The 24,081-nt window shown below is 38.6% G+C and overlaps 1 protein-coding gene across 3 annotated transcripts in view; it reads left to right on the top strand.

The window, feature by feature from the left end:
• adamts3 (ADAM metallopeptidase with thrombospondin type 1 motif, 3) overlaps positions 1–24,081 on the top strand; it is a 76,947-nt gene that overhangs the window by 37,089 nt on the left and 15,777 nt on the right. For all 3 annotated transcript variants that reach the window (XM_027028514.3, XM_081714117.1, XM_081714118.1), the window contains 9 exons: positions 799–912; positions 1,116–1,261; positions 1,493–1,668; positions 3,085–3,218; positions 3,909–4,032; positions 10,764–10,844; positions 12,449–12,612; positions 18,035–18,191; positions 18,397–18,529. In XM_027028514.3, coding sequence (XP_026884315.2) covers positions 799–912; positions 1,116–1,261; positions 1,493–1,668; positions 3,085–3,218; positions 3,909–4,032; positions 10,764–10,844; positions 12,449–12,612; positions 18,035–18,191; positions 18,397–18,529 — 1,229 coding nt within the window. The remainder of the gene's footprint in view (positions 1–798; positions 913–1,115; positions 1,262–1,492; positions 1,669–3,084; positions 3,219–3,908; positions 4,033–10,763; positions 10,845–12,448; positions 12,613–18,034; positions 18,192–18,396; positions 18,530–24,081) is intronic.

Raw genomic sequence — 24,081 nt, forward strand, 5'->3', positions numbered from 1 at the left:
ATATTGACGGACTTCCTTAATGCCAGACTCTAAGCCCTTATAGTGCAGTATTGGCATCCTTTGGCCATGGTATGGACACTTTATGTAGAAAATGAGGATTTCAGTAAGAATAGCAGAATTGTTTAAACTCCTTCTTGAGTGCGCCTGCATGAGTGTTAGATTTCTGTTTAATAATATGGAGCTTTGGCTCCATACAGCCAGGTGTTTGAATACAAGAAGTACTTCACCGGTGACTAACTGTGTGTTTCATCTCCTTTATTTCTCCTGAGCTTGTGCCTCTTGTTAATTTTAATTAACCTCTCCCCCTCCCCTCCTTTTACATTGCGTGGCCTTTTGTAAAGAACAAAATACGGAGCAGCCACATTCATTCAACGGGCCCCGTGTCTTCATGCATCTCAAAGCGTATCTCTATACAGTCAGCCTGTCTGAAAAAAAGGCGCCAGGGCTGTAGTCTTATCATCTTCACAGTTCGTCTGTGGTAATGAGCTGAACTATGGCAGAAAAAAATCTGTGCCTCAGGGTGGGCTCATCAGTGCTGAGACGCACCATCCAAGCTTGACAGCTGAATCAATTAAAAATCAGTGTTGAACCAACAGCTGGTCTCTTAGAAAGAAAAAGGGACTCAAGGGACCAAACTCTTGTAGGAGTGAATAGAAATATAAGCTTTATGGCGCTCTCTCTCTCTCTCTCTCTCTCTCTCTCTCTCTCTCTCTCTCTCTCTCTCTTTCTTTCTCTCTCTCTCTCTGGCTCACAAAACAAAATCCATTAGCACCGTTGCCTTATTTTCTCTCCCCTCAGTTCCGCACCTTTGATCCTTGCAAGCAGCTGTGGTGCAGTCACCCGGACAACCCTTACTTCTGCAAGACCAAGAAGGGCCCCCCACTGGACGGCACGGAGTGTGCACCTGGGAAGGTAAAGACAACAAGTTCCCAAAGAGGACAAATTCCCAAATCATGCCACACCTATTTTATTCATCTTTTGATATATCATGATATCATATCAATATCGTCTATTAGAAAACATCATGACATGAATGCTTACATCGGCCACCCTCACCTTCCGGCCCCTTACATTTGTCCCGGGCTCAGCCATGCTGCTCTCCCTTCTTCCTACAGTGGTGTTACAAAGGTCACTGCATGTGGAAGAATGGCAACCAGGTGAAACAAGATGGCGTCTGGGGTGCATGGACCAAGTACGGCATGTGCTCACGCACCTGCGGGACAGGCGTGCACTTTCGGACGCGTCAGTGCAATAACCCAGCGTAGGTTTGCTTCATTCCAATCCATGTGTGTTAGTAGTTATATTAAATTAAAAATAAATAAATAAACATGAATAATTGTTTTTGCTGAAGATGCTTATTATTGCTTTTTTATTAAACAGACATGTAATACATCAAAACCTAATTAAGCAATTATTCAATAGTCTAATAATTAGAGTAATCTAATGAGTTTTTTGACATTTCTTGACTTTTCTTTTGACATTTGTAATTCAGTCCAGCTAATGGTGGTCAGGACTGCCAAGGAGTTAACTATGAATTCAAATTGTGCAACACGGATGACTGCCCCAAGCACTTTGAGGACTTCAGGGCTCAGCAGTGTCAGCTCCGCAACTCCCACTTTGAGTACCAGAACACAAAACACCACTGGCTCCCATATGAGCACCCAGATGGTGAGTGTTAGATTGGGTATGGGATAAATTCACAGGGAACACAGAGTACAGATTCCCTTCAACCTCTGGAACTCATTACAACTTGGTTAAGATGGGATCTTATTTACAATGCAATTTGGCCCAACTCTAGGCTTAATTTGCACCTAAGTACAGTAGATTTTTTGCAGCAAGGATTATATTAGAAAAAAAATGCATTTGTGTTTTTGCAGCAACTACAAAATATGCCGACATTGTTGACAATAAAACTGCTTTTCCTAACATGAATCCTCTGAAATTGGTCCTCCAATATGCTTTGATTTATTGGCCATCAGGTTTGGACTCAAAGAGCTGACCATCTGTGCCCAGAGTAGAAATATGCACTCATTCATCCATTTTACGGAAAAGGAATTTTCTGTATCGGCCTTCTTTTCATGTATATCTCTGTGCAAAAACCATCACACATGAACAGGGGCCAGGCCGTGGGTGTGCTTTGCAGATCATCAAGGAGCATGCTCAAGTGGCCATCTCTCACCCCTATACTCTCCCTTCTCCCCACACCACCTTCCCCTCCCCCCCGGCCCTTCACCTCGCTTTTAGCCATGTATGACTCCCAGTGAATCTAAGAAGCTGCCATGCCCCTAAAATGGAGCCTCACGTATAATCTGATGGATTGCTCCTCAAGACATGCTTGGAAAAAAAACAAAAAAAAAACCTTCACCCCAGGTGACATAGTTCTATAACAGAGGTGCAACTTAATACAGGTGGTCTTTATGGATCCTCTGATTCAAATGGTATTTACGCTTATTCAAAGGATTTTGACCACTAGTCATGGAGGAAAAAAGGAAAGATTTAATGCTTTCGTCTGATGGTGAAAAGACCTTGACTCTTCATATAACTGTAGAAGAAAGAATTTTCCATGTATCCATATTATATACTGTCATTTATATACAGGCATGTGTCTTTTATTTGTTTGCGTCACCTATTGGAATACATATATAATAATGTTCATGCTCAGAGTATTTGCAGCAATTTGGAATACCAAGGACAACATCTTTGGTGCTTGGATTTCTGGGCTTTCATGTGGTTATACCTCATGGTTATACCTCATTTCCATGTGATTATATCTGTGGTGATAGTACAGCACATTGTTTGAAGCATTTCAAAAAGGCTTCTTACTACTTTACCTCCTGTGATTTCTGTATATGCTGTACTTAATATGATCCACTGGGTGGTATTGACTCCATAAACAGGGAGAAAATGTGTGAAACATACCATGGCTTAGAGATCAGAGAATTATTTTAGCCTCCGAGCACCATCACTGTTAGCTTCCCATGTCAACAGATCTGCCTCCTACATGGTAGCAGATAGCACACATATAGATAAGAACCAGTGAGATCTCCACTGGCCCTCACCTAAACACCTCCTCCTTTCTTTCAGCCAACAAAAGATGTCACCTGTACTGCCAGTCGAAGGAGACAGGTGACGTGGCGTACATGAAGCAACTGGTGCATGATGGCACGAGGTGCTCTTACAAGGACCCCTACAGCATATGCATGCGGGGGGAGTGTGTGGTAAGCCGCTCAAAGCTCTTCACATCAATGGTGAAACCTCTGCCGGCAGCATTGCCCAACTCCAAAAAAATCTATAAATAAAAACCCAGATAGCAGTTTGTCAGGGGAGAAAACGCAAGCCTATGTGATACTGTCTAGAATGATGACTTCACTGTTGATATCAATACATCAGAGTACTGTTCGCTATATCCGAGTTCCGTTCAGCAGTGATAGTGTTGTATGACTAATGGGCTGCTTTCACCATGGTTGGAAGGAGCATATTGGTAATTTTTGTTTCACCAGACAGGGATAATTTATTATTAAAAAGGTTTCTTTTTGGGGAAATAGCTAACTGTCCACTCACTTGTCATGATTTTCCAAAGTATTCAGGAAAAGCAAATGTTTGACCACAAACTTTGAAAAAGTTTTCCTGAGATGCCAAAATGTCCACTGCAAAGAACACAGCAGAGGGCTCTGTTTGTGTGTGTCTGTGTCTGTCTGTGTTCTAGTGCGTATGTGGACTTAACCAGGACTGTGCATGTCTTCTTTCCAACAGAGTCAGATGGGAATGATTTTTACAGTGCTAAACTAGGGCCATGCTGTCATAACATAAGCATCTACAGGGACCAATTCAAAGAATCCGAGTCAAAACTAGCTTCAGAAGAAGTGTTATGCCCGGCATCTCATTTAGCTGGAATATCTCTCTTCCAGAAAGTGGGCTGTGACAGAGAAATTGACTCCAACAAGATTGAAGACAAGTGTGGTGTGTGCGGGGGTGACAACTCCCACTGCAGAACTGTGAAAGGAACCTTCACCCGAACCCCCAAGAAAGCAGGTATGACCCTAACGCTTCTCTTTCTTCAGGACAGTCCATGGGCAAATGCAGTTGTTTACTAGACTTGGAATCTCTCAACACATCTGTTTGGCACAACAGTCCTATCATTTTTTTAAAGCAATGTCCCAATACTGCATCCTTGTTTTGGGGTAAAAGCACATCACACAAAATGTCTTGCACATTTTAGTGGACTTGGCAAGTGGGATGTGTGAGCCTTTTGGTGATGGTGGGTGTTTTCCAAAAATCATTCCTCAAACCTCCTGCATCAAGTTAAGGATGAGCCAAAATTACTAATCTTTAATGATAAATGATATCATCTAATAATCTTTAATTCATCTTTAATAAGTTTGAGAATAAATGGTTAATAATGTCTAATGAGTTTGAGAATATTCAATAAATCACAAGATTAAATAAATAGAGTTTGAATAACTATGAACTTTCAGGTGAATCAATAAAACCATAGTCATTTACATAACATGATGATATAAGATGATAGACATGCTAAATTTTTAGCATTAGAAAGCATTAAAAGCATTAAAAAGTAGAAAAAGAACAACAACAACAATATACTGCCCATCAATGGACAGCTCTTTCTTGTTTTCTTCTTACCAAGAAATGTTTAATGTTTAAGCCCAAAGTTGTGTTTCTCAGGGAAATGAACACAATGCCTGTGCTGTGCTGTTTTTGGCATTAACCTTTTGCCAAAATTTTAAATGTAATCTACATTTAGAAATATGTATGCATATACATAATTTTAATAGATGTTATTATAATAATGAGCTGTAGTACTGTGGCAATTTGAGTAATGCTGAACTGTCAGCTCAGGTAAAAATGATCCATAATATCCATAAAAACATGCCAGCTCTGCAGTAAGTTTTACAGGGTCTTTAAAGAATATTTTTCTGTCAAAAACAGTAAACAATAATAAATGTTTCTTAAGATTTTCAAATATAAAGTGCTTTGGAAAAATATTCAGCTATTAAATATTCGAGTTTTTAAAAGTAACAAGATTCGTCTTGATTGCAAATGACACTTTGATAGTTGTGCTCTGTCATATTTATTTATAACTGACTCATAAATAGTTAATTCATGTAAAAGTATGTAAATGAGTGTTGGGGTATCTCAGTGAGCACTGCTGGATCTGTTAAAATAGATGAGGAAGTGGAGGTTGCATCATACCACCCAGGACACTACCTAGACAAGGACGTCTCTCAAAACTCAATGTTGGAGCAAGAAGGTGTTTTGAAGGAGCTACAGAATTTAGTGGTTAAGACTGGTGAAACATGTTTTCCCCCTGGGGAAGCTCCAGTTTTACACAGATGAAAGATATTGCCCTAACGAGGACACAGTTGGCTTACAATTACCCTCTGCCTGTGAGTCATAACAAAGGCGCACAAATTCTGGAAAAAAGACCCCTTAACCAGCAGCATCACTGTCTGGTCCAGCACTGAGGATGATCCCTCCCATGCCTTCTACAGTCTATTTGCTCCCCTGCTATCCGGAAGGTTTTGTAGGTTATAGTTGAGGACTTTCAGGCTGGCCAACAGCTTCTACCCCAGATGGTCAGACTCCCGAGCAATGTACATGTTCTGTGGGACTTACTGTTCACAGTGCAAATGATATGACTCACACAGTGCTTAAGTGTCACTTTTAAATGTCACTTTCAAATTTCATTCTCAGGCCTGCAGCCATTAATGCACTGCCACTTTATGCTGGCACTATACTGCACTTTATACACACTTCATTACTTCATTTCAATTCACAGACATGGAAATGTCCTTTCATGTTAAATGCCATGTTAAAAGCTCAAACCCCCCCGCCCCCCCTTTTTTTTTTTTACTGCCATTGATATTTTCATGTACTAACAGCACAGTCTATGTCATGCATGTTAGGCATGGGTCCAGGAGGAACTACATTTCATCTCACTATGTACAATTGTACATGGCTGTGATATGGAAATATTGCATGATATGAAGACCAACGAGCATTCTAAAGAAATTAAAGTTATAGACATGCAGAAGATAGGAAAAAGCTACAAAATAATATCCAAGTGAATATCCCAGTAAGCGTTGTTGAATCCAAATGGAAGTTACCTCATAACACCCAGGCACTACCTAGATAAGGCTGTCAAAACTCAGTGTCAAAGCTAGAAGGATATACAGAGTTCAGTGACTGAGAATGACGTGAAGATGCACCATTCAACAATATCAAGAGCTCCGCATCTCGTCTGGATGGCTAAAAGATGCAAATGCTAAAGATGAACCACATTAAAACTAGTCTGGAGTTTACCCGGTTTCAGTGTTAATGTTTTGTGTGAAGATGAAGCAGAAATGGAAGATTTTTACCAAAATTCAGAATGCTGTGTGTGAGGTGGGTAAACACTGGTTGCTTTTCCTCAGCAGGGACTGGACATCTTTTTAAATTGGAGAGATGGATGATGCAGAATATAGGCAGACAGCTTGTTCAGTCTGCTAAAAGAACTAAAAATTTGGAGAGACTGCAACTTTTAGCAAGAAAGATAAAGCAACACAGAAATGGTTGAACAACCAAAAGATGAATGTTCTAGTTGCCTCAGTAAAATTGAGAGTCTGATAGACTATTTGAAAGTTGCAGTCTACAAGCATCATGCAACCACACTCAAAACGCTGGAGCAAATCTTCCAGGAGGAAAGTGTAAAAACCACTCCAAAACATTTCCAAAGCTGGCAGTAACATTCCCCAACATAGATGTTATTCCAGCAAAATATAACTCTAATAAATACTAGTCTGAACATGTTGAATACTTATGAAAGCCACATGTTCAGGTTTTTTTAAGCTCTGATGACATTCAAAAATTTACCTTAAGAGCATATTGATTTGCATTTAAAATAGTCTGGAACAATCTGTGTGTCATTTATCAATCCAGATAAATCTGATTACTTTTAAGGGCACTGTATATCCTTGCCACCCATTGGCATCTGCCATGATTCGAGGAAAGCAGGTTGAAATTATGGAGCGAGTCCTTTATTTAAAAAATGAATAAAAATGCCACAGAAAAAAACAGAATGAACACTGAAGGAACATACAGGAAAGGCATGAAAATCATAATGGCTGGGAGAGGTAACAAATAACATGAGCATGATGCACAGACAGACACCAAAATACAAGCACATGGCGACATAGCATGGAAAAAAAACAGAAACTGTCACGTAGCATCACATGTCTTCCAGTGCCATGTAAAAGGAGACACGGCTGTGAAGGGGGTGATTGTGACAGTATCTATCACAGGGAATCATGTCAACAAGGCACAAACTCAATTTCATGTATTAATCATGGAACTGATCAAGAATATATATATATATATATATATATATATATATATATATATATATATATATATATATATATATATATATATATAAAGATTTTTTTCCTCATGAATTTCTGTCATGCCATTGTACATGTATCCATATCAATGCTTGATAAATTGTCAATATGGAGATATGGTTCTGCTATCTCCCTTTTAGCTCAAATTTTTAGTTCTTGTGTTGCCAAGTCAAATATTCTGAAAATACCTATATAGTGCACTGAATGCAAAAAGCACATGCTATGACATCAAATCACATCAAATACCTTTTCAATTTTTAAATTTTTTCCCCAACTTTTTTGCAATGTCATAAAGCTTTCCAAGAATATGGCAGCTTCAACAGGCCAATACAGCTGTCTTAATAAATTAATCCCACCTCCATTTTCTGTGATTTGTTAGTTAGAAGATGACTCTGGTTTGGCATTGAAATGCATTCCCCTCTCAAGACAAACTAGACAAATAATTCTGGACACCAGAGGGTAAAAACTTTTAGAACTGAGTACCTTCTCAGGTATACAACTGCATTTAGTTTACTTATAATGATACACAAGGATGATATACTGCTTTTCAAGAACCCCGAGTCACTATTATGTTAATTATATTCAGCAGGGTTCACCAGAACTGCATCACAACGACTACCTGTTATCATTATGACACAGCTCCACCAACATAGCATCATAATTTCATTGTTCAGAGTATATGGCATATAAACCAAACAACCTTGATTTTAAGTGCTTTTGTTTGTTTTAGTTTTAAACATGAGTATGATTACAGTGGAAAAAAATATGAATTTGAAGTGGCACCAAATGTGAGGTACAGGAGACAATAGCAGTTTCCTGCAGTATGAGTCTTCTTGCCATATAGTTTACAGTTTTATAGTTGTACAATTTTGTTATTATAGTATCTTATACTCTGTACTTTATGTAAACATATAAATCTTTGTGGTTGATAATAATTTAATAATAATAAATTAATACATTTTCATGTTTATCCCTGTCAGACCTTCTGTGAGAAACAATGAGAAACAAAATCCTGCTAAATTGTTTACTTACTGCTAATACTTACTGAATCTCATGGGCTCAGAACCAAGCAAACATTGGTTAAAAAGAAAAACTCAAACAATAACAAAGAAACTGTGGAGGGGGATGACATATATATCCCAAGATAAAGCTGCTTTAGTGTAATAAAGCTCCATTACAATAACCAGAAAATATTTTAGGCTTTATTATTTTTATAAATTTTTTGACTTCAATAGATATCATATTCATACCATATCCTATGAAGATATCATATAAGTAAGGCTTTTTTGGTTTGGAAAACATGCCCATAACCATTGCCTCTTTGCTATTTGTTTCCAAGCCTCTGAACTCTATGGCCATCCTATTGTTATTCCTTAATTACCCCTGAGCTCTGTGACATACAGCCCAAAATAATGATGATGCACACTATGCACACTATTGGAAATATGCTCAATATGAATCCTGCAAAGATGACAGTGCTGTTGCGCCGATGGAAATTGATTTTTTTGTGTGTGTGTATGTGTGTTTTGCCCCGTGGCCTCTGATGCATTTGTGGTGTGGCTCGATTAAAAACAGAATGCATCAATCATCGAGGGCTATTTCCTTCTTGGCACATTTCCTGACTTAATGTGAGTTTCAGACTTGTGACCGATAATGGTATAATTACCTTGGCATTGAGCATGTGAAAGAGTGTCTTGTTAGTGTAGAAGTTTTGGAATGTAGTTGCTCTAAAGTTTCTTTGACACATGCAGTGTAATGTTGTTCATTATGCCAAGTCTGTCTCTTAATTACCACAAATCAGCATGTCATGGCATGTTTCACTTGATATAAGAGGTCATGAGAAAGCACGACTGCTTATTTGTAGATAACGTTATGTCAATAACATGTCATAACAGGCATTCTTAATGATATGTTATTGTAGAATTGAACATAGTATAGTTGGCTTGAATGAAGTCATCACTTTCTCTAAGATGTTGTTAATGTCAATTACTCACTTTCTTAACAGGAAAACAGTTAAGCAAGAGGTGCCAAAAAGAAATCCCTTTGTTGGAAAACACAATCTGCAAGTATTCTGTGTTACCTAATCTTACTCTTTTTCCAAATGTAATGCTTTCTTTACCATTGAGCACTGAGGTTGGTAAGATTTACTCTGGGTTAATTGTATGTAGTTGTACAGTTGTGTACCTTCTCCCCTTCAGACACCAAGTTAAAATCAAATAGGTTAAAGGTCTGAAAGATTTGATTCTTTAGAATTGATCTGTGACCCCAAGCCCCAGCTGAGAAAGGTTAGCACAATATTGCAGTGTGCACAATTCATTTTGCACACACCACACACTATTGACCTTTTATCGGTCTGTATTTGCTCACATGATCTCCACAGCTGCCATTTCAGACCTCCCGTTCCCTCTCCTTTCTCCTCTGCAATTAAGGTCCGATCTCCCATCTCCCCTACCAAGATTATCGAGACATATATTTCTTGGCATGTAGATACCTGTTCACATTAACCGGTTAAAAGGCCAAACAGCAGTCACTGGTCGAGACGGTCAGAACCGCTGCTGTCATGAGACATTGTACTTACAATCATCCTTTATCACATCATTACTCCATCTTAACGACCACACTGCCCACAGCAACTTTAGAGTGACCTCGCAAGCCAATGGCAAAGGATTGCATTACGGAAGATGGTGTAACAGCTGATTTTTGTCCTCAAGGGAAAACAAGAGGAGCCTTCTTGCTGCCCAAGGGAGCACGGCATGTGTTTCTGAATGAATCTGAGGACTCTAGAAATGTTCTTGGTGAGTGGTGTGGACTTTGCAGAGATGTGGACATCTGTAGCAGGGCAGAACTACGGAGGCAGCTTAGTGTCTTTAGCGCTTTCTTTTCTTGTGTGAGATACGTTGGAAAGTGGTTCTTCCATTCAACTTCTTTCATACATTTGTCAACAGGATAGTGTTGCTCAACAGCCCTTCAAGATTCAACCGTTGACTGATTTGCTGAAATCCTTGGCACTGCTTGGAACTACTTCAGTCTCACATAGCCCTGATGCTCTTAGAACCTGTGCCATTCATGAGACATTTATGAGGAGATGAATGTATTTTATGGAGTCTGAATGGAGAACCTTTGGCCACATTCTCAAGTAACTTTTTCTCACAGCCTTTGTGTGACCTAGCTTGATGGACAACTTCAGTAGCGCAACTCTCTGAAATTGCCTCTCTGGAGCCTAGCAGCAAAACAGCACACCTCCTAATTAAAGGATGTCCACCTCTGCAAAGGAAAATGAGACATTACTTTTGCGTACTAATTACTTCTGCTATCTTTTCCCCCTATATGCTTTGCCTTTTTTGCCATTTTGGCTCTGGTGCAAAGGTTACATAAAGATGTTCCTCATCCCCCCTGGGGCTAGACATGTGATCATCCAAGAACATGAGGCATCCCCTCACATTCTTGGTAAGTGACGGCTGTCCTCATGGCTCTCTGGCCTGGAAAATATATGCACACTCACTGTTACACATATCTGATCCTTGTCACTGTTTCCTTTCATCTTATCTCAGTGTGGTGGTGTAATCATTTCATTGATATGAAGAAAACAATTACACTGATATTAACATGAAAAGATATTTCATTACACTCATGTTAATCATTTTATGCCATTCAATGTCTCTAAAAGAGAGTTTTTGGTTTCAAAGTACATTTGAACAGCATCTATCTACATTCAGGCTTTTTTTCCTCCCAATGTGAGCTAAATTCTCAGTCATGGACTAATTTAAAAAAAATTTAACTAATTAAAAAGACCCCAGAGATAAATAGTCTATAAGAAATGTGCTATTGAGCACAAGTTCCTAGCTTTTTATGCATATATTTCCCACAATTCCTAACCATGTAAAATTATTTAATATTTGATAATGGTTCCTTCACCACTGCTTAAGAGTTTTGACCTTATCACTGTTTAGTGATAATTAATTAACTAGTTTTCTGTTCATGTCAAAATAGTCCTAATGAAATTATCTTTGCTTCCCATTGAACATTTAAGCTAAGCCTTCTTCGTAGTTACTATTTACTGATGAAATTTGATTCTACCAGGTGCACATTTCAACATGGTATTTTACTAATTTTCAAAAAGAGCAAACATGGTTTGCAGTGGGATAAATATAATAATAAAAGGTTTAGATGTACAGTGAGCTGCTCTGGGATGGACTGGTGCCTGGTTCAGGGTTGGTTCTCTGCTTGAACCCTGTGCTAGTAGGATATGCTCCTGTCCCATGTAACTGGATTAAGTGATTTAGAAGATAAATGAATGAGTGTATAGTAAGACTTGGTGTCCATAGTCGGTGATTCAGTTTAAGTAGGAATTTGTGTTTTTTTTTTCTTTTCTGAATAAGAAACCATTAACTACTCACATCGCACTAAACCATCAGTAAAGTCTATTAACTCATTTGGTTTTAACTTGATTTTTGCTCCAGTGTTGCTTAATTTTTAATACTGTAGCTTTTTGTATGCCTCACATGCTTTACAATGCCTTACCAAATTAGATGCAAAATAATATGCATTAGTGCAATATAGAGCACTTGCCCAGTGTCCTTATCCCTGTTTGCAACGGTGATATTTAATGACAGCCATGGTGATTCACGTGACATGCTTCTCTGTCAGTAATCTTTCACTGACATTTATTCAGATGCTTGCACTGGTCTCTCCTGTTCTCAATCCAAAGTGCATCATTACTTTTCCATGTCACTGAATGACTCATATCACTTCTCTGCCAATGCTACACAGTAGGGTCAGTAATAGACAATAATAGATAATGCAGACATAGTCATAAAGTCGCTGCATATTTTCATAGTCTCCTAATTGATTGTGCAAGTTTTGCAAAATCTTACTATAAATAATTTAAGAAAATACCATGAATTAAATAGATTTTACATCCATTCAAAGAAAGATTTTTTGTATGGCATAAAAAGGAAATAAGTTAGAAGTGGCACTGATGATCTGTACATTGTGGAGAGTTGTTTCTTTTGATCTTACCATTTGATCATGTGTAACTTCACTGCTTCCAGCGGTGAAGAACCAAGCCACAGGACATTACATCCTGAATGGGAAAGGGGAGGATGTGAGGTCTCGCAGCTTCATTGACCTCGGAGTGGAATGGGACTACATCATCGAAGATGAGGTTGAGACCCTCCACACGGACGGACCATTACACGATGCAGTCATTGTTCTGGTAATTTTATGTACTTATCAAAAAGTAACAAACTAGCACATTACTGTTACCCTGTAAGGAATTGTTAACATGCATACTCATATGTTTTGAGAGTGGGTTTTTTTTGTTGTAATTTATGAAATCAGAAAACACATGCAGAATGCAAATGCAGTTGCAAAGTGCAAAATATACACGCACCCATGTCAAAAAATGTATATACCCTATGAATCTCAAAGGTGCTGTTATAACCAAGACTCAGACAAAAACAGACTAATTAGAAATAAAGAAGGAAAAAGGACCGAGGGAACTGACTTGGAATTGTGAGCCCTGACAGCAGAGAAGAAACAAGAAGAAACATGGACTTCATATCCACAGGCACCAACAGTGTAGCTAACACAACCCAGACACTGGTGATGAGCAGGAGTCATGGCAAGCCAAATCAAGAGCTTCTCAGTTAAAAGTGTTAACATCATCAGGTATTTTTGGATTGGCATATCTGCATTCTGTATGCTGATATACTAGCTAACTGTAATGGTGAGCGGTAAGGAGGCGGACACGTGCAGAGAAGAGCCGATTTACTATGGGCAAATCCAAAATCAGAGTGGTTAGGGCAGTCCAGGGTCATAGAGCGGGTTTGCAAAAATATCAAAACAACCAAACACACAAACGCAACCATCAAATAAACATAAATGCATGGATTCCAAGAAACACAACCATTCAAATAAACAATGAACAGCCAAGACACAGGGAACACAACAGGGTATAAATACATGAACTTAATAAAGTAGAAACGAGGGACAGGTGTAAGCAATCAAACAAGGGGCGGAGAAAACAAAACTATTGCATGGAACTAAAATATACAAGACAGGGAAAACACGGAAAACGGTAGGAGGGACTAATCGTGACACTAACTAGTACATTCTAGTAACACTGGGTAGTTTATACTAATTATTTAGCATAAACAGATGAAACAGACATAAACGCTGCTAAGGGAACATATTTCAACATCTTTGTTTTTATTTCATTGTAATACACGCAGTGCATGCAGCTAGCCAGTTCATTAACTTGTGGTGTATTAGTTTTGTAATATGAACAACCTAACAAAACATTATATGGTAAACAGGTTAGCATATTCAGGTAGCACTATGTAATTCATCACTGAGAAAGCTTAGCTGATTTGGCTTCTTAACCCAGGTCAGTTTACTTCATGGCCTGCTGTGGTGGTTAATGTAATTCCGGAATTAAAAAGGTTTGTCCAGATTTGTGTCATTGCACACTGGTCTTGGGCTGTCCAAGCTAATCAATACCGGCAAACTTGATATGTGGGATACTAACCTGTATCTAAGTGTCCTAGCTAGAGCACAAGTTTGTATATTGGACTGCAGATTTTTTTTTTTTTTGGTCTTGTCTATTTTTTTCCTCTTACTCTTTTGTGTAAGAAATGGCCCCTTCCACTACATTGTTTGAAGATACCATTCTGTCAAAGAAGTGTTGCTAGGCAACGATTGCTAGGCAGCAAGTGTCTTGATCAGGTCACACCTTATTTCCACACATCTGTTCGTATAGAAGGCTTTTTCCCTTTTGTCTTTCTTCTGTTCATCCATCAGTGGGAGCCAGCTACTTTCTTGTAAAAAAACAAGAAAAAATGTGTACATGTATAGAACAGCAGAAATAAAACAAGACTGATGTGATTAACTGGGTGGGTATGTGAGGTACAGAAGAGGTATGGTTCCATCTGATGACCTAGTTGTAACTAGTTTTTTTTTTTTAGTCTTTTTTTTACTAGTTTAAAAAAAAATTAGTTTAGATCATATTACTAGTTAATAGCTGGAAGAGAAGAAATCCTACACAGGTTTGAATGTGCACACCACCCCATGATAATTTGCTGCTAACGATATAGGCACTTTTTTTTCAGTTTTTGCTTACTATGTTCCTTAGCAATCACATTCAATATAAAATAGAAATGGGAAATGAAATAACTGAATATCATATACAGGTCATTATAGGTGCTACAGTTTAAGGATAGAGGAAGCAGCATCTTTTAAAAATTTGCATGCTTCTTATGGTGGCCGAGGAACAATATTTTTGCTAAATGTTTGGCCTTTGCCTTGTGAATCCCTCCAAGGCAAAGTCTGTGGACATGTTTAAGACTTCTAATGACTAAGATAATAATTTGACATTTAAATCCTAAATTGTCAGTGGCAGCAGTTAATGGTTGGCATTTAATTATTTTTGAAGTGTATGACTATTCGAAGAATAAGTCAAAGGCACATTAAATTTCAAAAATGAAAACTTTCTTTTGAGGCAAGGAGATAGAAATTATATCTGGTAGGCCTATATTTCCAATTCCTGAGAAGATGTCAGTTGTATTAACCACTCAGGCATAAGTTTGGTGTGGCTCGAGATGTTTACATCTGATGTATATGCATGTATATACATGTGTTGCTTAAAACTCATATCTATTAGTATACAACCCTTTCAAAGACGTGCCATCATTAAGAATACGTGAAATTGCCTGCAGATGTTGAGAATGGTTATGAAACAAACTGTATGAATATATGGGTACCACACTGCAAGATTATATTCAGAACCTCATAAGAACCTATAGAAAATTAGAAGCTCCTTACTAATAGATTGCATGTTATACTGAGTGATCAGCCCCTGACAGTTTGGCTGACTTTCCCTGGGGCTTCATGCCAGTGAAGTTGTGCAGAGACCTACACTAATTCTTAACTGGCTGAAGACTATGATAATTTTGTTCTTCTGCAAAGATAATTAAAGTCTAGCCAGTCAGACCACATACCAAATCTATGCCCTGGCCATCCAACTTCCCACTATGTTTTTTTAAACCCAAGTAGTTGTCCACTTCCATCCCATTCAAGCGGGACCTTCTGCCGGTTTATATCCAAAAATTGTGAGACTCTGCCCAGTCCCCTTCCACAGAGTCAGGCGAGATTGTCATTCAATGTCCTTGCACAATTTCAAACCCCAAGTTTATTCAAAATATCAGCTCCCCTTGTTCTGTGATGTTGCCACAAATTGGCAACTTTTTTTTTTTGGGTGGTATTGGGTCCCACTTGCAACAGTTGCTGTTTAATCACATAATTTTTCAATCAATTAGTCAAGTTTGAAGATCATTTTGTTTTGTAGATATTTATCCACAGTATTTTTCAGTATTTGAAAAAAGCATATTTCACTAGTCTTGTACTAAACAGTCAAAGATCATGTTGAAAACTTTTACTTTATTGTTGGAAGTTACAATGGGTGTGTTGCGTTATCCAGAAAGCAAATTGCTGTGAAATAATGCTGCTACCATCTTAACACACGTGCACACAAACACACAGTTTGTTTGTGCTATATATTTTTGTATTCCATGTCATTGCATGAGTCAGAATCTCATTGCGAGGTCTGCAATCTTATTCCACATTTGAATGTGCAAGCCTTACACCAAAATATTCACCAGCTATTTCCAAAATATGTCCCTTGGGCCCATTGTCAGCAGTGGAGTTCAGGTAACCAAGAGACCTGTTTGGTACACCACAGTGTGAGGTTTTGGGAGAGTGAGGAGGTGGTGGTAGTGTCACCTAATACACTAGGAGTTGCTAGGATAGCAGCAGTGATTGTTAGGTGTTGCTTAGATAGTGGCAACCACAGCAGCAGCGGGCAGTGATGCCCGACAGCAGTAATGCTCATGGCCTGAGTTTGCCCTAGTGAGCGTGCATGTGGTGCTCTTTGACAGATGTTCTCAATGGGGAGAGAAAATTAGGTCTTTGGAGAGAGCTCATGCCTGGCTGATTCACTGTGGGTGTCAAACGAAGCACAACATGAGATTATCTGTTAAATGAGATGGAGATGAGTCAGGCTTAGGAAGAGTGGAGGGTGAGTAATTGTCATTGAGCATGTATTAGAGCCAAGCAGGCCTGTAAAAGCTTAAGGGATGCAATAAGTTTATCATGTTCATTTTTGAGTCACATATTGCTATCTTACCACTAAAGATTCAAGCACTTTAATCCACAAATGTATTTTTCCACCAGAAGGCTTTCTAAATTCTATGAGCAGTGGTAACTTTTGAGGGAACATTTTAAGTGCTGTGCCTATTATGTCTTACAGTGTAATCGACCATTGAATAATTAGACATTCCCATGGAACAACAGGAACAGATTAGGCCAGTACAATTAAGAATGTTCTCTTATTTACTGCATTACACTTATTTACTGCACTGTATGTTGTGTCCATTGTATGCTGCATCCTTAATTCTCTTCTCTTCTTTGGGGTTGGGCAAATAAAGTGATCATTTATGGCAAAATCCTATTTGCATTATTTATATTGGTAACCATGGATACCAATGCATAATGTGTGATCTTTGGCATTTATGATTATTATTTGCTACCAGGTTCTAGAGTCAGAACATATTTTGAATGACTCATTAGATCTGGCTTTGCATTAGTCGGTAATTGCTAGACTCAAAACGAAAAACAAATCGAAAGGCCTGATATGTCACAGGCCCTAATGCCAGTTCCACATGATAGTGGCATATTACAGATTTCTGCCACAGTATTAGTCCTCCTTCACAAGGCTGTAGAACTGGGGTGCTTCCCAGTGACTGCATGGACATAATTGCCTTACCCCTTCCAGACCCATGAAATTCTACAATGGGGAGATTGTTGTTCAATGAAATGAGCTATTGAAAATATTGTTGACTTTTCCTTCAAACTAATCACACGTATCTGCACAGAATGTTGCTGCATCCACAGAGTTGCTGTTAATATAGCAATTTCCACCCCTATAGATAGTGTACATTATTTTGTATCAGTCATGTTAATTTTGCATCACTGCCTCACCTGACTGGGATGTGTTTTTGTTTTGTTTGTTTTTATTCATTACTATGAAACTAGAGAATCCTGATTTGCCATTATCCATGAAGAAATCTTGCATAAATCTGGCATAAAAGTTCATATAATTTTTTTTTCACAAACCTATCTTATTATAGCGCATGCTATAAAGTTTTTCCTCTGTATACCAAAGTTTGAACAGTCTGCATATTCATTATTAAAAGATTAATCTTATCCTTTTCAACATGTTAATCTAATATGTTAATCACTATATAATGTGTCCTGTACACAGAATTTCAGTTGTGGTGTGAAATGAGATATGAAACCATAAAAAGATTAATTCAGTTTATGATTTGAATACATGAAAATGTTAATTAGAAATGCGTGAAATTAGAATGAATGTTGTTGCCTTTGATATATATGCATATCATTCTGCATGTTCTCTTTTACAAATGAGATTACAAAAAAGTTATAAAAGTCTAAATCTGCATGTACTTTCATAAATATTTGTGAATACTAAAATAGTCTCATGCACAATGCAGACTTTAGTGTATACCGCCAACCAGTTACACCTACATTTTTTTCTTGGTTTTTTTTTTTTTTAATGCAAGATTATACCAAAGGACAATGAGACAAGATCCACACTGATGTACAAATACATCATACATGAAGACTTGGTCCCAGTAAACAACAACAATGTGATTCAGGAAGACACGTATGAGTGGGCTCTGAAGAGCTGGTCCCAGTGCTCACGTCCCTGTGCTGGAGGTAACATCATTTGAACACACATTTGTTCAACCTGCTAACGTTTCATTAAGAAACTCCCTTTCAACTTCCTGCCACTCGGGAAAAGAAGGGCTACAGGGAGGTTTGTGATTTATACTGCAATGGAAATTTAATTGTGTTAATTGAAGCTGGTCCTGACTGGATAGAGAGGTCTCTTTGTTAATTTTTTTTGTTTCTCTGACATCAGGATTCCAGTATACCAAATACGGATGCCGAAAGAAAGGAGATAGCAAGATGGTGCATAGGAGTTACTGTGACGTCAGCAAAAAGCCCAAACCTATCCGTAGGATGTGCAACCTTCAAGACTGCACACAACCACAGTGAGTAAAAGGCCTATCTTTTAGATTTAGATATCTTTTTTCTTTTCCTTTAGCACAGCCTCCCTATGTATCTGAGTCTCTTGAATCTAAAATCTAATGTTTTTATACTCTGATGTTGGTTCTTATCCTTCTCTTTATATAAGGGTGCAAAAACATGCATGCATGTCACAGAGAGTTGCAAATATAACCAGAATATACAAACAGTGATGGGATGTTTTCTTGTTTACATAATGGCTTAGCCCCTCAAAGTAGAACAAAGACCATACCAAATCGGAGGTGACAAAATGATTGCAGCAGGTTTAGTTTAGGTGGAGGATGTGCAATGTTGTAAGTGCTTCTTATCAATGTTGGATTAAAGGAATTTATTTGAGGAAGGCACCTGCATTTATGTATTTATATCTTTTATATGTTTTATCTGTTGATTGTTTAATTGAAGGGGATCCATTGGTAAATCATTGACTTTATAATGAACTATAATGCTATTGTGACTGACTCTGTTGGAGTGGGGGGTTGATTTTGGACAAGGTTGAATGCCTCACTTCTAATGCTAGGTGACAAGAAAAGTCTTTGGGTGTGCATGTGAATGCAGGCATCAGCCTGGAGGCTCCTAACCTCAGACATCTGTTTGAAGGGTTGTCAAGTCTTGTGCTGGGAATGCAGCAAAAAGTTTAGCTTGCATTTACCCCTACTGTTCAGACATATGTATTACACATGGTGCTGTGCAAAAATGACTCATTTTGGGGTTCTTTTGGGACTATAGAAGAACAATTTATTATTGTATTGTTAGTACAGAATAACTATTTATTATATCATTTGTTTATGCACCAACAAAACAAGGGCACCACTGTCACCACTAAGAATTACTGAGTGTATTTGGGTATTGTTACTGAAAATCACTGTTAATTAGCATTTTAATATAGCAAAAGCATGCTAAAATAGCCACGATAATACACAGTCAAATTCTAATACTATTAAACATATAGGTTCACTGATTTTTTTCAGGTTCTAGTCAGATATCATACAGCTTCACAGTACTTATCTGCAATTCACAACCAATGTCATTTGAGTAAGTTTCAGAAGTCAAGTAGTCAAGTCAAGTGTAGTGTAGTGCCAGTATAAAGTGGCAGCACATTATTGGTTTTGAAGCTGAGGAGAGTGAAGTTTTAATTTAAAAGTAACATTTAAATGTGCCAGTTCAGGTCACAGTAGTCAAAGTTCTGTAAACAGTAAGTTTCACAGAACACACAAATTGAGGAATGTTTGCCTTGTTGAGGGACTGGAGAGAATGTAAATACTGCTGGGCTGCATGTGAGGACTTTTGCAATGCAAATGCCAAGGAACTTCACTCTACTGTGCAACCACTTATGCACAGCAGAGAATGATCAACATCTCTTTTGCTTTGTCGACATTCAAGGACGGAATGTGATTCCTGCACCAGGCCATGCGCCATTCCATCTCCTCTCTGTATGATGTTTCAGCACTGTCACTGATTAGGCCAATTGCTGTGGGGTCGATGATTCAATTGGATCCGGAAATTCAGCACAGTCGTGGGGCAGCAGTGTGAACTGTACTGGGCTGAGTATACAGCCCTGGAGGGCTGCTGGAGATCTTGAGGCAGACCCAAACTGACTGGGGTCTTCCTGTGAGGACGACCAGTGCAATATAGCAGGTCTAGTTTAGCCGTCAGCTGTTGGGGTATGATTGTGTTGGAACACTGAACTCAAGTCTTATAAATGGGATTCTGATGTGTATTCTTTGTTTGGAGGTGGGATAGTTCCAGGTGAAAAGCATACAATGTTGCATCATCTGTGGAATGGTCGGGGGAGTATATGAACTGCAAAGGGTGCAGCGTGGTGGAGAGTCTGATCCTAATGTGACTTATGACTAGCTGCTCAAGGAACTTCATGATTATTGCTGTAAGTGCTATGGGTCAGTAGTGATTGATGGTTGTTCCTACTGGTGGTGGTAGCCTTGAAGCACTGTGGGATAGCCTTAATGCTCATCTCAAGCAGATGTTGAATATGTCCATTAGGACATCAGCCAGTAGATCCTCACAGTCTTTTCACTTCAAAAACATTTTTATCTAGGTGCAGGAGGCTTAGCCTTCTCAGGCTAATTAATTCTACATTAGATAAATGTTAAGCAGCCTTCACTGGTTTTTCCATTAAATGTCAAATTCCATGGAATAGAGGCACCTTTTAAATGCCTAGTTATAACAGTGGCAATTCTGGCTAAAATACACTTCATAGTGCTGCAGATTTCATTTCTCATCATTAGACAAAAATGCTGCATCGTATGTGCTCTAGTTGCATGGTAATATTATTTGCGTATTTTATTTACTTGTACAAATGAGAATGAAAGATTACTGCTCCACAAAAAAAAAGCACATTTCATTTTCTTTATGCTCAGGGTAGGAAAACATTTCTATATAATATATACAATATCCAACAAAGTATAAAAACAATTCAGTGTTCTCTTATGCTCCTTTGTGTGCAGATACATTTGCCCCCTCTATTTGTGGAAGAGTTGTGTCATCAGGATGTACTGAGACAGGATAGTGCCGTAGTTAGCGCTGTGGTCTGTGTTGCCACTGATCAGCATTTATTTGCTGCAGATGTTCCTCATTATTATCCTGAAGCCATGCTGGGTTATTCCGCTCTGCCTTCTGATTGTTTGCCATGGCGCTGTCCATGCCAGCGGTGCTGGAGCTGGGCCAGGCGCTGTCCGCAGTGCTGAACTGAAGAATTGGTGTGGTGATGGTGCTGATGGTTGAGGTGCCACTCCCACTGATGGCCCAGAAGTGCAGCTATAAATGCAAAATATAATATCTTTGATATAGGAAAAAAATTATGTAATACCAAAGCCCATAAGATTATTTCAGATATGATTTAGCTCTACCCCTTGTGCTAATACAACAAACTCTCCAGCTATGCTCATTTCAACACAGACAATAGATTAAAATTTTGTTTGGTTAAAATTGACTGTTAAGCAAATATCAATCAGTTCACAATTGCAAAGAGTGTGTGATATAACCTAAACAGTCTGTTGACATTTTGCTAAATCAGGAATTGATTTCACAGCAGATCTGGTTTCGTACAGTAATTTGCTGTCAAAGTGAATATAGATTTTGCTGAAATTTGTATTCACTCTAACCATTAAAGAATATAAACTGCTTTGCTTTCATTATGCTTTCTTCCAGTGAGATTCCTTGTATGTCTTGTTTTGCAATGTCAGTTATGACTACAGATGCATAGTAAGTTTGTTATCATTGGCTATAGAAAAGGCTGCAGGTTTGGTTTATTTGTTTATATTTTCATTTTCTCATTGCTTTCGGAGTGTCTGGGCAAGGAGTCGCATCCACTATTTTCTGCAAAGCACTTATGTAGGCCCCTTGATGTAGTGATTACATACCATTATTCTAACATTAATGCTAAATATTCTTCTTCTTCATCTTCTTATCTTCTTTTTTTATTATTACCACACAGATTTCATGAGAACGCTAATACACAAGCACAGTTTAGGACCACGGCGTGATATAGAAATAGAAATGTTCATATTTTTGCCCCACCATCTTGTTCTTGTACATTAGGGGTGCCCCACTCCACATCTAGGGTTATAGTGCCCTGCAGGGAGCTTATCAAGGCATTCAGTATTATGAATATTGGAGTCAGGTGTGTTGAAATTAAACTCTGCAGACCTGGAGCTGGGCACCACTGTTGTACACCACACCTACTTGATTATTGAAGTTGGCTAAAAAAAATCCCAGGACTAAATCATTCAAAAAGGTAGGTCATGCACAAAAATGATGATTGTGTAACCTTATTTGTTTTATGTAAATGCAAAGGTAAAAAATGCAAAGTCATCTTGACTATCATGGTGGTGTGTTTCAAATATAAGGAAAGACAGTGAGTCATCAAATTGGTTAAAACAATACCACTACCAGCTAGTCTAATACTGCTAACAAAAAGTGGTTTCATGGATAATATGGTCTAATGTAACCCCTCTCACTGTAATGTACTTATTTTATTAATCTTATCAAGTAAAATTGAATTCTAATACATTTATATAGCATGGGTTACAACAAGGCTTGTCTTAGAAAAGTAGCTTTACAGAAATTATATATGTAGGCTATGACGCAGTAGTAGTACATCAGTGAGTCAGAGGTTGTTAACCCCATGCCTATGGTTATTTTGCCTTTCGTGTTTGTATTTCCCTTGTTAATAAACCACCCCCTGCACATGCATTCTTCCTCTCGCCTGTTCCTATGGGAATCGTTACAGGCATTGACTAACTTTTCTGCCTGAGCAGGATCTACAGTAAGAACATAAGAATTTTATTTTGTCTAGAGAAGTGTAGAAATCAGGAAAAGTGATCAGGGTAGAGGGGACTGAACTTCCACAAAGCCATATAACAGACATAGAGGAGACCTACAAATAACTTGGGATTCTCCAAACACAAAGGAATCATGAGGCAAAACTGAGAAGGACAGCAATATCCAAGAACCTCCACAGGGTAAGGGAGGTCCTTAAGAGTCAGTTGAAAAGGAACAATAAGATCAAATCATAAACACGTTCTCCCTGCTAGTCATCAGATTACCTTCAGGCACAATAAACTGGCCAAAAGAAGAACTGGAAAGTGCAGACATCAAGGCCAGAAAACTCCCACCAACGCAAAGGGCACTCTGCCCAGGATCCAACATCCAAAAGCAGTATGCCAGCTGGAAGGAGAGTAGAAGAAGCCTACAAAATGCAACATCCACTGGCCAGGGTAAGACACGAAACATCCATGAATGCATCTAAGCAATGGCCGCCAAGGATGAGCTGATGAGGGAAGATGGGGGACCTGGTCACCATGGAAGCAGAGTAGGTGCAAAGGCAGGTTTAGCTCTTCTATCAACAGACAGCGCATATATATATAATATGCTGATACAAATATGTAAATGGGGGATTTAGTAAAAGTGTAAGCCATTTGGGCTTTTTTTTTTTCACCAGCTCCTCAATAAGGAAGCAGATGTCTGAACTTCTGAAGTTGAAGTGAAAGCTCCTGGCATCCCTCCCAGTATACAGTACCACAGAGAAACAGAGAACCTTTGTATTAGCAACTCATTAAAAGCTATTTCATGCCAGTGGAGCTTAACGCTGAAGGTAAAACTGATATACGAATGGAGTAAATGGAAAAGCAATGGTGACAACAGTACTAGGAGTGTAACATACATGTCACAGAAGGAACACAACTTACCAAAATAACCAACGATGTAGAAGACAAAACACAGGGCTTAAATAACCAAGACAATCAGGCACTAAACAGACTCAGGTGAACATGGGAACAGGGAGAACCAAAACAAGGACTGGAATGAAGGAACAGACGAGGGGCGGAGAAAACGAAACCAAGGAGTAGAATCAGGAAGTGCAGGAAAACAGACAACAGGGAAACCATGACAACAGGTACACCAGGAGGGTGGCCATTCGTGACAATGCCTCTTTCCATTTTAGCATACAGCTAGAGGTCATCCATGTACAGGAGGTGCCTGATACTAGTTCTGGCACCTACAC

Source organism: Electrophorus electricus, chromosome 5, assembly GCF_041902795.1.
Source record: "Electrophorus electricus isolate QZ-2024a chromosome 5, ASM4190279v1, whole genome shotgun sequence".
In the NCBI taxonomy this organism is placed as follows: domain Eukaryota; kingdom Metazoa; phylum Chordata; class Actinopteri; order Gymnotiformes; family Gymnotidae; genus Electrophorus; species Electrophorus electricus.